General features: G+C 45.2%; 1 protein-coding gene across 1 annotated transcript in view; it reads left to right on the forward strand.

The window, feature by feature from the left end:
* Positions 1–7,671: 7,671 nt before the first annotated feature.
* The window catches only part of LOC134539274 (uncharacterized), a 137,062-nt gene continuing 129,046 nt past the window's right edge, over positions 7,672–15,687 (forward strand). The window contains exons 1-16 of the mRNA XM_063381096.1: positions 7,672–7,675; positions 8,164–8,271; positions 8,388–8,522; positions 8,565–8,672; positions 8,787–8,894; positions 9,009–9,116; positions 9,231–9,338; positions 9,379–9,486; positions 9,675–9,782; positions 9,823–9,930; positions 9,971–10,078; positions 10,193–10,300; positions 10,415–10,522; positions 10,563–10,672; positions 14,309–14,421; positions 15,010–15,179. Coding sequence (XP_063237166.1) covers positions 7,672–7,675; positions 8,164–8,271; positions 8,388–8,522; positions 8,565–8,672; positions 8,787–8,894; positions 9,009–9,116; positions 9,231–9,338; positions 9,379–9,486; positions 9,675–9,782; positions 9,823–9,930; positions 9,971–10,078; positions 10,193–10,300; positions 10,415–10,522; positions 10,563–10,672; positions 14,309–14,421; positions 15,010–15,179 — 1,720 coding nt within the window. The remainder of the gene's footprint in view (positions 7,676–8,163; positions 8,272–8,387; positions 8,523–8,564; positions 8,673–8,786; positions 8,895–9,008; positions 9,117–9,230; positions 9,339–9,378; positions 9,487–9,674; positions 9,783–9,822; positions 9,931–9,970; positions 10,079–10,192; positions 10,301–10,414; positions 10,523–10,562; positions 10,673–14,308; positions 14,422–15,009; positions 15,180–15,687) is intronic.

Below are 15,687 nucleotides of genomic sequence, written 5' to 3' on the forward strand. Positions count from 1 at the left end.
TTAGCTCGTGTTCCTGCACGCAGCACTCAACACACTGATTAAAGTTAATCGCCGGACTGGTGACACGCATGCGGAAAGAGAACTCGCGCGTGACAGTTTGAATAAACACATCCGTCGGCCGGCGCGCGACCAAACAGGTTGGACGTCGCGCGACGCGATATTCTCGTCCGCGGGAACCACTCACTCACTCACTCAACACGCACTAACTCACTAACTCACTAACTACTTACTCACTACTCACTCAATCACTACCCACCCACTACTCACTCGATCACTACTCAGTACTAACTCACCATTCACTCACTACTCACATACTCACCACTCGCTCACTACTCACACTCACTCACTACTCGTTTACTACTAGCTCATTACTCACTCATTACTAACTCACTACTCACTCACTAGTCACCCACTCACTACTCACCCACTCACTACTCACTCACTCACTACTCACTCACTCACTACTCACCCACTCGCTCACTACTCGCTCACTACTCATTCAGTACTAACTCACTACTCACTACTCACCCACTCACTACTCACACTCACTACTCACTCAATAACTCACTTTCGGGTGGGACCACAACTAATAAATAAATCAACTCTGACGGGAGGTTCAGTTCCAAAATGTTAGGTTTAGAAGGTTAAGTTAACTACTTGACGTCTAATTGCGTATATTAAATGTTATTAATTATTAGAAGATACAAAATTTATTGTATGCCACACCAAAAAATTTGTGGCTACCACAATTAAGTGAATTAATTTCCACTTTTTTTTTTGCCTGATAACAGACATGCATAACTTCTCACAATCAATGTAGAATGTTTGTAACATATGATGGAAGCCACTATCTATCGGTTGGGCCCGAAAATACTTGAAAAGAAACAGTGGTGTGTGTTGTGTTGAGTCTACTGGTGGGGATGAGTGTCTATTGGCCGGCAGCCAGGGCGAGCATTTGACTGCGAGTAGGTGCTTCGGGCGGTGCTACACTCCTTGACACCCGTCCGTGCAACTGGTCGTCTCGTCTGAAACTGCTCTCTGAGTAAAGGATTATGTGTAGAGACCGGAAAAATTCGCGGTTTCATTTCGCGATATGCTAGAATCCAAATGTGTTTAACCTTTTGCTGCGTCAGTGATATAGCCACAGGTTGTCTGAAGAAATCAGATCCAATGAATAATCCTCAACAAAAGAAGTATCGAATCAAAAGTATTCTAGTTGATAGGTGTCACGAGTCAGTAGCCAATGAGCAGATGTAATTTTTCCGAGTGCATGGAGGATCTTGGAGTCTATCCTGTAGGTAATTGAATTCGCGAATTTTTCCGGTCCCTTATTATGTGTGAAATTAATTTCATGCCACTTAAAAAAAATTGGTTGTCTGTAAAGTCGGTTTACGGACGATAGTTTAACGTGACAACGTCATAACAAGACATTGATGAAATGATTGCGTACTTTTATGAATAAAATTTAATCATTTTTATTGAATTATCACTATTTTGTATGGATAAAAAGAAGGAGTGAAATTAAATCTACAATTTAATTGATACATTTTACTTTTATTTGCACTCATTAATTCAAATATGTTTATTGCTTTAACGAAGAGATTATTTCAACTATAACTTTAATACATGTTTGCTATTTAACTTCTTCCAATCTGTGTTATTCTGTTAAGGATAGGACGATGATAGGAAAAGTAGGAAACGAATGGGAGTGTTTCAAGTTTAATGTGCCTCGAAAAAGTCAAATCGATGGTTGTTCCAATCGAGTGTAAGAGATATAGATGCGGCGCAAGCGTACAATGAGTGTAACGGGACAAATCGTAACGGGACAATGTGCGTAACGGGACACTTTTTCGTGCGTGCAGCCGGCGTTCATCGATTTATTAGACGTCACGTCAAAAAAATATATGGGGTGTGGCTGTGTTATGGACACTGTCGTTTGTTGTACGTGAATACGTGTACGTAACATGTAATGTATTCTATACAAAATATAAAATACGCTAATTTTTTTTATTTATTTTTACATCATATCTATTCACTGTAACTATTTAACACTAATGTTTTATGTATGCAATCGATAGATTCTGACGATTGAAACACAAACGAACGTCGTAGCTTCTCCGAGTCAAAAGTCATACTGAATGGAAGTCTCGAAACGTAGCAAAACGATTTAAAAATTGCGGTGCTTCCTCCTCCACCGCGCGCGATGCGTCGCAGTCCTCACTTAGCGTAACGAGTTCTTTGATCCTTTAGCTATCCAGTGGTGTGATTAAATTTTGGATGGATATGATAGATGTGTAGCTGCAACACCAAACTGTATCCCCCGATTTTGTTATCATTCTTTTTTTTTAATTGCCTCTCACTATGGAAGAAATTATAATATATTATGAATTATAAATTATAATTATAAATTATAATTCACGTCAAAAATAATTTTTATTTTTTGAATGCTTGGTTTCGTACGGAAGCTAACCTGGGCGCGCGGCGGCTGTGATTTCCGGCAGTTTTTTTGTCGTGCGGGACGGCGACGTTAACCTCGATTGCGCTTCGTTGGCGGGTCAAAGGTCGCTGAACTCAGACACGGGTGGCAACCCCACCCCGCCCTCAGCCACGGTCCGGGGTCATTGCTGGGCATTACTGGCTGACGTCACGCTCGGGGCAGGCTCCAAGGGTTCCCTAGCCTGATGCGGAGTCGACGACACAGCTGCGGTGCTAGCCTGGACAGCTGGGCCTCCACCAGACCACGGGTTCACCGGGTCCCAGTGTGATGTAGGCGCCAGCAGTGCTGGCCAACTGTCTGGTGAGCTGAGTGAGGTGGTGACTATGATGGAATAGTTAGCCTCAACCTCTGGTCATTGCCGAAGCCCTAACACCCTCCCGATCAAACAAGATGGAGTGATCCAAAGCAGGTCTTTTTGAAATAAGCTGTGGAATGTTCAATCAAAGAGAACTGGTATGATACTCCCACCCTCCCCTGATAAGGCGCACATGTGGGAGGGGAACGTGAGAAAGCCAGCCGTAAGGTCGGAACAATCTTGACGTCACGCTCCTAAACTTGCAGCTCACTCGGAGGAGTGGAGGTGGTGTCAGGTACTAACCTGCGCAGCCAGTGGTAGTGGATGTCCTCGGCTGGATCACGAGCTACTGGGTGACCGAGGGGTCCCAGGGATGTGAGAGGTACTACTCGGGCCTCCAGTGGTAGCCGGCGCTGGTAGTCACCTGGGAGTATACGGCTGCTACTGGCTGTTCGTTGGCGTTCGATGGGTTTCCCTCAACCTCTCAGTCATTAGTACCATGCCGCGTCTGAATGGCGTATCATTAGGGGCAGGCATTTTCCGCGAAATGATCTGAACACTTATTAGACGGCAAGAAGGTATACCCGCACCTGTGGTTTCTTCCTTGTGATTGGCGGCCGTCCGCAAGAGATGTCGTTGCCTTGTTCGACCGAGCCACTCCGGACGCGCTTACTTCCGCGCTGAATCACTGTGATTGGTGTTGTTTCAATCGACATGTACCTGGGAGAAACTCGCCCCATCACGAAACACAGACGGTGCTACAGTGTTTTAACTTTCATCTAGTCTCGAAATCTTTTCGGGAAATCTGCATGCCCCTACGTATCATTCCAGGCCCTCGGTGCTTAGACAAGGTGTCGGGTACTTGTACCTCCACCTGCCATGTAAGAGACCCGCCACTATCTCCCATTGGGGAGCAGGTACCGTGAGTTTGACGCCACGCGGCCAAAGTAGACTTGAGAAAACATTGATGTAGCGTTCGCTGGCTTACAGTGGCGAGCTGTTCTGTGTGGAAAACGAAGCAAATAAACAGCTTTTCTTCAGATTGAACCACATTTTGGTTTAATTGCGTTGTTTTCATCTATTTTTTTATTTTTTTTTTTTAGAATTGCGTTTAAGTCGTTGCATTTTTTTTTAATTTTCTGTGTACATTATAATTTGCATTTATTAATATAATTTTGCAAGTTAAAAAAAAAGTACTGCAAACAATTCTGTGTACGTGCTTATATCAGGGTTCGTACGCATCCTTAGTTTCCTTAAAATGTCCTTAATTTGTCTTTGATTGAATAAGGCCCCTTAAAATTCTTTAAAATTCCCTAGGAATCCTTAAAAAGCTCCTTAATAAAGACTGACAGCGTGGATAAACGTGGGTATGTTCGTGTTCTTTTTCTTTTTTTTACGCAGTGCAAGTGGCGAATTTCAGGCCACGTGATTAGAATTTAGTCATACATAAGTTTTAAATTTATTTTCGGTATTATGTATATCACTTTTAAAATAATAAAAAATGTGCGGTTTACTGTCTTAACTTATAAATAAAATGTATTTAGTGGTTAAATTAAATATTAGTGCAACAAATTTGAGACAGACACAATGCTTGGGTTAAGTATTCCAGAGATAATTCTGGACAAAAAGAGGCTTAGCTGAAAGAACTGAACTAACCAAGAATATATATATTTTTTGTGAATCAACTATTAAACATGTTTATTTTCTTGGCGGTTTTTATGATATTACAAAAAAATTTCTACCTGTTGATAGTGGTGAAGTAGTGAAATAAAAGGGGACCTTAAATCTCCTTAATGTTTGATTGCACAAGATGGTGCGAACCACGTAGATATGTATGAAACTGTACGATTATTAGAATCGTTTATAAAGTACAAACAGTGCATTTCTTCGAGCCTATGTGAGGCAGTAGTTGTCTTGCCTGGTATTCTCTCTACAAACTCAAAACCTTGCCGCTCTAAAGTGAATTTTTTTTTTTTTAGTTTCATTGTGAACTGATCTCACTGGACGAATTTGGTTTTTGAGTTGTCGAGTAATTATAATTTAAAACCATTGCTTTAAATGCATTAATATATCTCTTTTGCGTCTAGTGTTTCGTCACGATATTTTCACGAGATGTTTTGATTATTATCTAGTAGCTGTGAAAATTCACGCGGAATGTTCATAATTACGATCATTTTCGTGACTTTTAGCAAATCAAAAACAAATTGGTTGTCTGTAAAGTCGGTTTACGGACGATAGTTTAACGTGACGTCATAACAAAACATTGATGAAATGATTGCATACTTTATGAATAAATTGAATCATTTTTATTTTAATAATAAAGGAATAAATACTTGAAATTATACTAGTAATAAGATTTTTAAAATGCAAGAATAATTAACCTTTATTGCCGAAATTGTTGTTGTAATAAGCAATGAAAACCACATTAGTTTTCAGTTCACTTTATAAACAGTCGAGTGGAAGAGAGATAGATGCGGCGCTAGCGTACAATGAGCGTAACGGGACACAGCATAACGGAACAATGTTCGTAACGGGACACTTTTTCGTGCCTGCAGCCGGCGTTCATCGATTTATTAGACGTTTTCACATCAAAAAAATGTTTATCAAAAATCTGTTGGGCATGTTTGCGAACAAAGAACCAAATTCAAAATAGCCTTTGTGATGGATTTGCAGGAACGTGTTTGAAATGATGCCAATGACCCGGAACTGAAAACCATCTCGGCACACGGCGTCAGCTCTAATATCAACTTTTAGGTCACTTTTTTGACGTGAGGACGTCTTATAAATCGATGAACGCCGGCTGTACGCACGAAAAATTGTCACGTTCCACCTGAGCCGAGTGTGCAAGAACCGGCCAACCACCGTGCGAGAAACTCTTCCATAATAACAAACAGGTTAAGGTAGTCTTTTTATCTAATTGTTTGTGATTAATTTAAACATTATTTAAATTAAATTGGCAAAAACTGTAGATAATATTTGAAAATTAAAAAGTATGCAATTTTTCATTAATATTTTCTTATGACGTTATCACGTAAAATTATCGTCCGTAAACTGACTTTACAGACAGCCCCCTTTTTTTAATATTCGGAACGTTGGATATGTGGAGTCTAGAGTGTACGAGATGAGCTTTGTGAGAGTGCCGTATAATAATAATAATAATAATAACTTTTAACGCGTGCTGTTATGGACCGCCGGCACATTCTTACTTAAATGGCCATAACGTTGGTAATCTGCGGCGCTACTGCCGCGATTTGAATACTTGAAAAAATGCCAAACCCCGGCGTGGACCGGTTCTTTGACGAGGGATTTTTCTGAAATATGCACGCCTTGTTGAAATTCATCAAAAAGTCAATTCTACATAGTTTCAGCACACGTTAGATGAATATAGATTATTAAGTATTAAAGGATAGTTGTACTACCGGTATTATAAAGTTATATATATTTTTACCTGTGCGAATTCATGGAAATTAATTTCCTAACAAACGTAATTAATAATGCTTTATGTAAAATAGAGTATTTAAATCTACCTAGTATGAAATAATCCATTGGACTGAGCTATGTATGTAATAATATTATAGCAATACGATTAACAAATAAAATTTATCCACATATATTTTTAAAGCACAATTTATATTATCCGGTTGTCTGTAATATTAAAAAAAAGGGTAAAAAAAATAATACTTAAGCTGAATTTTTGATCACTGCGCTACGAAGCCTACAAAAAAAAGTATTTTAATTGTTATAACATCAGTACCTTACGTAGCTTGGCTCCTGGTTTGTAGCTGTGTCCTTGGCAAATAATTCACCGACGTTTCGGTCGACATTGCAGTCGCCATCATCAGGGAGCAGTTACATACAGAGTTTCTTACCAGTTATCCTGCCGTTAAATACTCGCGCCTGAGGGGAAGGTGCTTTCTGATTGGCTGTAGCTGTGTCCCAATCAGAGCCTTCCTTTCTTCTGGTTGGCTGGGCTGTTCTGCCAATCAGGGGCGATCTGTCTGATGTTGGATGTGGAGCTATGTTTTGAGGATTTCTAAAGGGTGGGTTCCATATTTTGCTTAATTTGTAGCCATATTCTCTATTAATGTTTGCTGGGTGTTATAATATTTCTACTGATTCTCTAATGTATCTTTTCTTGTATTGTCGGATGTTGGATATGGTGTGGAATTGGTCGAAACCAATGCTTTGTCTGGTTTCCATTGAGTGTTCTGCTATAGATGATCGTAGGTCTTCATGTTTGTAGTCACTGATGTGTTCTTTAACCCTTGTGATTATTCGTCTGCCAATTTGTCCTATATATACCGTGCCACAGTAACATGGAAACTTGTACACACCGGCTAGGTTTTCGGCACGGGTTTTTTCTTTCACCGATGTCGGAGACCCCTAAATCTTGATTATCGGTTTTAGAATTGTATGAATTTCATGCTTCCTAAGAATTCTTGCCACTTGGTCAGAAACTCCTTTGACATAAAGAATGAAGGCTTTGTTAGGAAGATGTTCTCTCTTTTTCTGTTGAGGTGGTTTCATGGCTTTCCTGATTTCTGACTTTGAATAACCATTCGCTTGAAGAGCACTTGTAAGAAATGTATTGCACACTTCGTTTCTAGATTATTATTTTATTTCATACGTGGGCCTTCACAGACTGTACACAGTTGCACATAGTAATGAACAACTCATCAACAAATGTAATAATTTCAGCTTACAAAATAAAAGGCACGATAAATGTAAATAAACTAAATTTTGTTTGTAGATAGTTCAACTCAACCTTAAGCAAAAGTTCGTAAAATTTTAATTTTCTTTGTTTTTATTCGCGTTTTAGCCTGTTTAACAGTCAAACTGTAACCGTACCTTTATATTTATTCAGTATTTTATTCCGGATATGTGTGAGTTGTTAATAAAAATCCGGACATGATGATAACATTCTAATAAAAGGATCATACGAACGCAGTTGAACACTTGGCACGATAAGTGAAGATTTTTCGAAATTTATTTTAAGATTAATGAACACTCAGTCTGTAAGTTTACTTACTATCAATTTAATTCGTGTTAGTAAGTTTTCAATTTATAGTATCAAAAGAAAAAACTTAGTGGGAACGTTTAAATATTTATGCCACATATAGGAAGTTTTTAAAATGTAATCAGTATTGTATGAATTGCTGTATTTAATTGGATACATAGTTCGCAGTAAGTATTATTATCGCGACGATTGTCCTTTTCATTTTCGCGAAGACGGTATTCTGTCGCTGCGGCGGACCGAGTGTGCGCGGTGCAGTAGTGACGTGTGCACCGTGGTGCAGCTGAGCGCAGTGTCGCGGCGCTGCGGCGGACCGAGTGTGCGCGGTGCAGTAGTGACGTGTGCACCGTGGTGTAGCTGAGCGCAGTGTCGCGGCGCTGCGGCGGACCGAGTGTGCGCGGTGCAGTAGTGACGTGTGCACCGTGGTGCAGCTGAGCGCAGTGTCGCGGCGCTGCGGCGGACCGAGTGTGCGCGCGGTGCAGTAGTGACGTGTGCACCGTGGTGTAGCTGAGCGCAGTGTCGCGGCGCTGCGGCGAACCGAGTGTGCGCGGTGCAGTAGTGACGTGTGCACCGTGGCTCAGCTGAGCGCAGTGTCGCGGCGCTGCGGCGGACCCGCAGTGTCGCGGCGCTGCGGCGGACCGAGTGTGCGCGGTGCAGTAGTGACGTGTGCACCGTGGTGCAGCTGAGCGCAGTGTCGCGGCGCTGCGGCGGACTGAGTGTGCGCGCGGTGCAGTAGTGACGTGTGCACCGTGGTGTAGCTGAGCGCAGTGTCGCGGCGCTGCGGCGGACCGAGTGTGCGCGGTGCAGTAGTGACGTGTGCACCGTGGCTCAGCTGAGCGCAGTGTCGCGGCGCTGCGGCGGACCGAGTGTGCGCGGTGCAGTAGTGACGTGTGCACCGTGGCTCAGCTGAGCGCAGTGTCGCGGCGCTGCGGCGGACCGAGTGTGCGCGGTGCAGTAGTGACGTGTGCACCGTGGTGCAGCTGAGCGCAGTGTCGCGGCGCTGCGGCGGACAGAGTGTGCGCGGTGCAGTAGTAGCGCGTGCACCGTGGCTCAGCTGAGCGCAGTGTCGCGGCGCTGCGGCGGACCGAGTGTGCGCGGTGCAGTAGTGACGTGTGCACCGTGGTGTAGCTGAGCGCAGTGTCGCGGCGCTGCGGCGGACCGAGTGTGCGCGGTGCAGTAGTGACGTGTGCACCGTGGTGCAGCTGAGCGCAGTGTCGCGGCGCTGCGGCGGACCGAGTGTGCGCGGTGCAGTAGTGACGTGTGCACCGTGGTGCAGCTGAGCGCAGTGTCGCGGCGCTGCGGCGGACCGAGTGTGCGCGGTGCAGTAGTGACGTGTGCACCGTGGTGTAGCTGAGCGCAGTGTCGCGGCGCTGCGGCGGACTGAGTGTGCGCGGTGCAGTAGTGACGTGTGCACCGTGGCTCAGCTGAGCGCAGTGTCGCGGCGCTGCGGCGGACCGAGTGTGCGCGGTGCAGTAGTAGCGCGTGCACCGTGGTGCAGCTGAGCGCTCTGTCGCGGCGCTGCGGCGGACCGAGTGTGCGCGGTGCAGTAGTAGCGCGTGCACCGTGGTGCAGCTGAGCGCACTGTCGCGGCGCTGCGGCGGACCGAGTGTGCGCGGTGCAGTAGTAGCGCGTGCACCGTGGTGCAGCTGAGCGCACTGTCGCGGCGCTGCGGCGGACCGAGTGTGCGCGGTGCAGTAGTAGCGCGTGCACCGTGGTGTAGCTGAGCGCACTGTCGCGGCGCTGCGGCGGACCGAGTGTGCGCGGTGCAGTAGTAGCGCGTGCACCGTGGTGTAGCTGAGCGCAGTGTCGCGGCGCTGCGGCGGACCGATTGTGCGCGGTGCAGTAGTAGCGCGTGCACCGTGGTGTAGCTGAGCGCAGTGTCGCGGCGCTGCGGCGGACCGAGTGTGCGCGGTGCAGTAGTGACGTGTGCACCGTGGTGCAGCTGAGCGCAGTGTCGCGGCGCTGCGGCGGACCGAGTGTGCGCGGTGCAGTAGTGACGTGTGCACCGTGGTGTAGCTGAGCGCAGTGTCGCGGCGCTGCGGCGGACCGAGTGTGCGCGGTGCAGTAGTGACGTGTGCACCGTGGTGCAGCTGAGCGCAGTGTCGCGGCGCTGCGGCGGACCGAGTGTGCGCGGTGCAGTAGTGACGTGTGCACCGTGGTGCAGCTGAGCGCAGTGTCGCGGCGCTGCGGCGGACCGAGTGTGCGCGGTGCAGTAGTGACGTGTGCACCGTGGTGCAGCTGAGCGCAGTGTCGCGGCGCTGCGGCGGACCGAGTGTGCGCGGTGCAGTAGTGACGTGTGCACCGTGGTGTAGCTGAGCGCAGTGTCGCGGCGCTGCGGCGGACCGAGTGTGCGCGGTGCAGTAGTGACGTGTGCACCGTGGTGTAGCTGAGCGCAGTGTCGCGGCGCTGCGGTGGACCGAGTGTGCGCGGTGCAGTAGTGACGTGTGCACCGTGGTGCAGTTGAGCGCAGTGTCGCGGCGCTGCGGCGGACCGAGTGTGCGCGGTGCAGTAGTGACGTGTGCACCGTGGTGCAGTTGAGCGCAGTGTCGCGGCGCTGCGGCGGACCGAGTGTGCGCGGTGCAGTAGTGACGCGTGCACCGTGGCTCAGCTGAGCGCAGTGTCGCGGCGCTGCGGCGGACCGAGTGTGCGCGGTGCAGTAGTGACGTGTGCACCGTGGTGCAGCTGAGCGCAGTGTCGCGGCGCTGCGGCGGACCGAGTGTGCGCGGTGCAGTAGTGACGTGTGCACCGTGGTGTAGCTGAGCGCACTGTCGCGGCGCTGCGGCGGACCGAGTGTGCGCGGTGCAGTAGTGACGTGTGCACCGTGGTGCAGCTGAGCGCAGTGTCGCGGCGCTGCGGCGGACCGAGTGTGCGCGGTGCAGTAGTAGCGCGTACACCGTGGTGTAGCTGAGCGCACTGTCGCGGCGCTGCGGCGGACCGAGTGTGCGCGGTGCAGTAGTAGCGCGTGCACCGTGGTGTAGCTGAGCGCAGTGTCGCGGCGCTGCGGCGGACCGAGTGTGCGCGCCGACGTCAGCGCAGCGCCAGCCGCCATGTGGTTCTGTTGACGGATGTTCCCAGACGGGTCGTGGCACCTCCCACGGAAAATAAAAAAATAAAAAAGTAGCTTGTAAAATGTTCCGGAGTGTGGGAAGGGTGCAGTGGGGCTCCTGAAACAAAACAAAAAAGAACAAGTGTGTTCTGTTGGCGAACATGCGCGTGGGGGCTACACAGCCGGGGACGTCTGCAGACAGCATGGGGCGGCCTGGCTTCCATAGAGTCGAGCACTAGAAGAGCGGGGAATGCAATTCTCGCACCGCCTTTTTGACGGGGATACGTCTTGATAATTCCTTCCATAGTGGGAGGCAATTAAAAAAAAACGAATGATAACAAAATCCGGGGATACAGTTTGGTGTTGCAGTTACATATCTATGATCTCCTTCCGAAATTTCATTACACCACTGGATAGCTAAATGATCAAAGAACTCGTTACGCTAAGTGAGGACTTGGACGAATCGCGCGGGGTGGAGGGGGAAGCGCCGACATTTTGAGGTAATTTTGCTGCGGTTCGAGATTTCCATTTAACTTTTGACTTGGAAAAGCTACGACTTTCTTTTGAGTTTTATTTGTCAGCTCTAGTCAAAATCTATCGATTGCATGTATAAAACATTAGTGTAAAATAGTTACATTGAATATATATGGTGTTAAAATAAAAATAAATAAATAAAAAATATATATATAATGTCGGCGTCAGAAAGCTTAATCCAAATACAGAGATCGTATACGGTTGGAAAGGGCTTCCCAAAAGCAGTGGAATGACACCAATAAAACACCACATGACCGAGTGAAGCAGTGCGGGAACGTAAAAGAATGAATGCGGCCGAGCGGATCAGCGACGGTGCCAGTACATCTGCAGCTGGGGGGGGTTGTAATTATGCAAGTGGATGATGAAATCGCTTCTTTTTCGACGCTCGACTGTGTAGGTATCGTTTTTTTTACGATCGTCGATTATGAAGACACTTTGGGAAGCAGCTAGTGCACGTTACGATCGCTATTAAAATATTCCAAAAACATCGCTACGATTATACCCGATTACGAGCCTGATCTCACTACACCGATTATGATAGTCGGAGACTTTAATGCTAATGTCTCTCAAGACCGCTCATGCTCAGCGAGTTACATTTGTCTTGCATCAAAAATCCTCCAACAACGTTTGGTAATACCTGTATTGAATTAACGTTTACCAGAAATCTCGAGCTATTCTGTATGTCATTTGTGTCGTACTTACTTTTAGTATCACAGACATATAATTTGTAAAGTTATAACACGGTAATTATTTGATTACTTGATTTCTTTCCTGAACCCGACGAACGGATATAGTCGCCGTCATAAACAAAACATGGAAGCCCGAAGGACTTATTAGTGTTAAAACATGATTATAACATACGTAAAATAACGTATTTTATATTTTGTATAGTAAAAATTACCTGTTACGTACACGTATTCACGTACAACACAGCTGTGTCCATGACACAGCCACACCCCAATTTTTCTTTTTGACGTGACAACGTCTAATAAATCGATGAACGCCGGCTGCACGGACGAAAAAATGTCCCACTACGGATGTCCAACTACGGATGTGTTCTGTTTGCTCATTGTACGCATGCGTGGCATCACTCTTCATGCTCATTGTACGCATGCGTGGCATCTCTCTTCCACTCGATTGGAACAACCATCGATTTGACTTTTGAATCATATTTTCGTCGTTTGAATTATTAATATTATGTAATTTAACGATCGTCCACCGATTTTCAGCACAATCGGTACGGTTATTTAAAAGTAATGTTGAAAATTCAAATACGTTTTGAACCAACAATGATGTTTTACAGTTACACATAATAATTCAAATTACACCCGGGATCTTTTGCACAATGTTTTAAAAAATATTGTAACACATTATAAATAAGTTTGGTGTATTTGGGATGCGTATTTGTTATAAAATCGTGTTAATATTATACCCCTACCGTGAACAAAGTTTTTATAAATATATATATAACATTTGAAACTATAATTCCTTAGTATGGCCTCGTGGGCGTGTGGTTAGCGTACCTAACTTAAACTCAAGGTTGTCGGGTCGAACCCCGGCAGATAAGAAATTTTTTTTGTACTTGTAAAAATAAATATGGCGCACGCAACATTTCAAAAGTAATAAATATATTTAAATTAATGAATGCAAATAAAAGTAAATTTATTAATTAAATTGCACCTTTCACTTCACTCCTTTGTATCCATACAAAATAGTGATAATTCAATAAAAATGATATAATTTTATTCATAAAAGTATGCAGAGGTAGATTTTATCATGCAAACGATTGAAAAATTAAAAAAAAATTCTTCCTCAAAGAATATAATATTTTTAATGCCTAAATGGTTTGGTTGCAAAAACCTATTACGGCTCAGTCTCAGGCCGAATATGATATTTCCTTTTCTTCTGGATCAATCATTTCATCAATGTTTTGTTATGACGTTGTCACGTTAAACTATCGTTCGTAAACCGACTTTACAGACAACCAATTTTTTTTTAAACTTTAATATTGGTTATAAATGGGGATACCAGGTTGTAAAGTAACGGAAATAACATGGGCGTATAGGTCCCTTGGGGGGGGGGGGGGGGTTAGAGGAATGGACCCGCCGTCTCCCCTGGTTTTAAGAAGCCCCTCATAATAGTGGTCCTCCTGTACTTGCAAAACGGTGACTATGAAATGAGTTTGATGTCAAACTATGTCTCATGCAGCCTGCTCCCCCGTGCTGGGGCGAGCAACCCACACCCGTCCCTGCCGGGACAGCCAGTTACAATCATTCTGTTTGAGCCCAGCTGACTGACTTCACCATGGCTAGTCGCGTAGACACGGTAGAGACGCAAAACTAAAATTAAACACTTGATTATGTGTTGAGTAGATTATTGCAGGGTTCATAAATTTATTCTGACACATAAAAAAAAGGATAAATTATAATACACGGAATAAAATACCTAAAAAAAGACATAAAAATTACAATCCTTACGTGACGCCCGGCCGTAGCGATCACGTTACCTACAACACCAAGGCCTTGCCTTCGCAAAAGTCTAAGTCCGTACTTGAAGAACTGGGGGGGGGGGGGGGGAAGTCCACACCAAAGCTTGCACACCGTCCCAAACCACCTTCTTCTTCCACCAATAATAAATTAAAGTTTTACTTACAATAATTCTCGCCGTGTAGTAGAAATTTACCAACACTGTAGCGCCTCCGGGTACCCGGGCTGTAGTCTCGGCGTAGGTGACACATGTAGCACAGTCACATGGCAGCGGTCTTCGCACTTCGGGACGAGGTGCATTAACACTCGCGACTCACGAGATGTTTAAGATTGCTTACGGTAAATACGTTGCCGTCCCTTCCAAATTATAAAAAAAAATCAGCTGATGAAGGCCGCGGCAGTGACGGCACCGCGTAGCAGTCTCCACGGCTAACAGCTAACAACGACCGTGTGGGTCGCGTCCATACCCCCGTGCACGGAGCTACACCGACACCCCATATTCATGGAACTATCAGCTGTTCCGTCGTCGGTCAATGCCAGCAAGCTTCTGTCTCTCGCAGAGTCCAAACAGTCTCTCTCCTGCATACGTCACACTCCCGTGACGTCATCCACCTCCCTCCGCTAATTCCCCCTCTTTAATACTTGGACAAGTCCATTCAACAGAGGTAAATGGCCGCACGGAAAATAAAAGTCCTTGATTAATTTTAACTAAGACTTTTGAAGACGTAAATAAAAATAAATATGAAAGCATTAACTAAAAAATTACGTTAACATTAAAATTAAACATAATTAAACATTAAACATAATAACATGAGACACCAGAAGTGTCTCACTCGTGTGAAAGTTTCTGTACATATTCCCCGATGAAATGATACATCCTTAAGCAAACATCAACCACAAGACTGATCATCCAAACCGTCGGTTCGGACTGTTCGGTCCGAATTGAGCACATGGAGTGATCGTGTGTGCAGAGGGTCTAAACCCAATCCAAACTCAGTTCATGCTGAGCAGTCCACACTGGGAGCTGGAATGATTGTGTGTGCAGAGGGGCCTTAAGGGCCACTGTGTCAGGTTAATCAAATGGGGAAACACTGTACCAGGCCGGAAGCTATGATAAGGTGCACGCCGACCTCGCAGATCGCTCGTATCCAGGCCAGCGGAAGCTGAATGCAGGCCTGGAGGAAGTGTCAGTCGGTGCAAGGTCGCGCTCCAGTTCGATAGACGGCGGGAGTGCAGCCGTCAGCCGTCAGCCGTCAGAGGTCAGAGGTTGCATTGCCCCTGGGTGTGGGCTGTGACGGCTGCCACTGGTGGGTCAAGCACTAGGCCTTCCCGTCTGTGCTGTGCCTGTGTTGGGCCCTAGGATATCATTTCATCTCCCCATTTCTCTGCACATTTCTCGACTGGAGTTTTAAATTTATTTGTTCAAAAAATTGAAAATATACATCTCATTTAAAAAAATTTTTTATTGAACGTCTGTTTTTTTTCCGAATACCCCGTTAAGGAGATTAGTTTCTAAATTATCTTTCTTAAAATATTTCGTATTTCGCACGTTTTTTTACAACCAAATGTAATTGTTAAAAAGTTTTCCTACTAAAAGAGTATTTTTTTTTTTTAATTTCCATGATCTTACAGGCAAAGTTTTTTGTTGATAGTTTTATGTACTGAGCATTAAATCACGTGGTATACAGTTTTGGCTGAGCCGTTCGTATGTAGTCTACATTTGCGAACTATTTTTTATTATACCATTCATAAATCAATAAAAATTAGTTTTTCCCAAAACCCTGAAAAAACACATGTTTCTGTAGTTTTTTGGGA

The sequence above is a fragment of the Bacillus rossius genome, chromosome 15, assembly GCF_032445375.1.
Source record: "Bacillus rossius redtenbacheri isolate Brsri chromosome 15, Brsri_v3, whole genome shotgun sequence".
Classification (NCBI taxonomy): Eukaryota; Metazoa; Arthropoda; class Insecta; order Phasmatodea; family Bacillidae; genus Bacillus; species Bacillus rossius.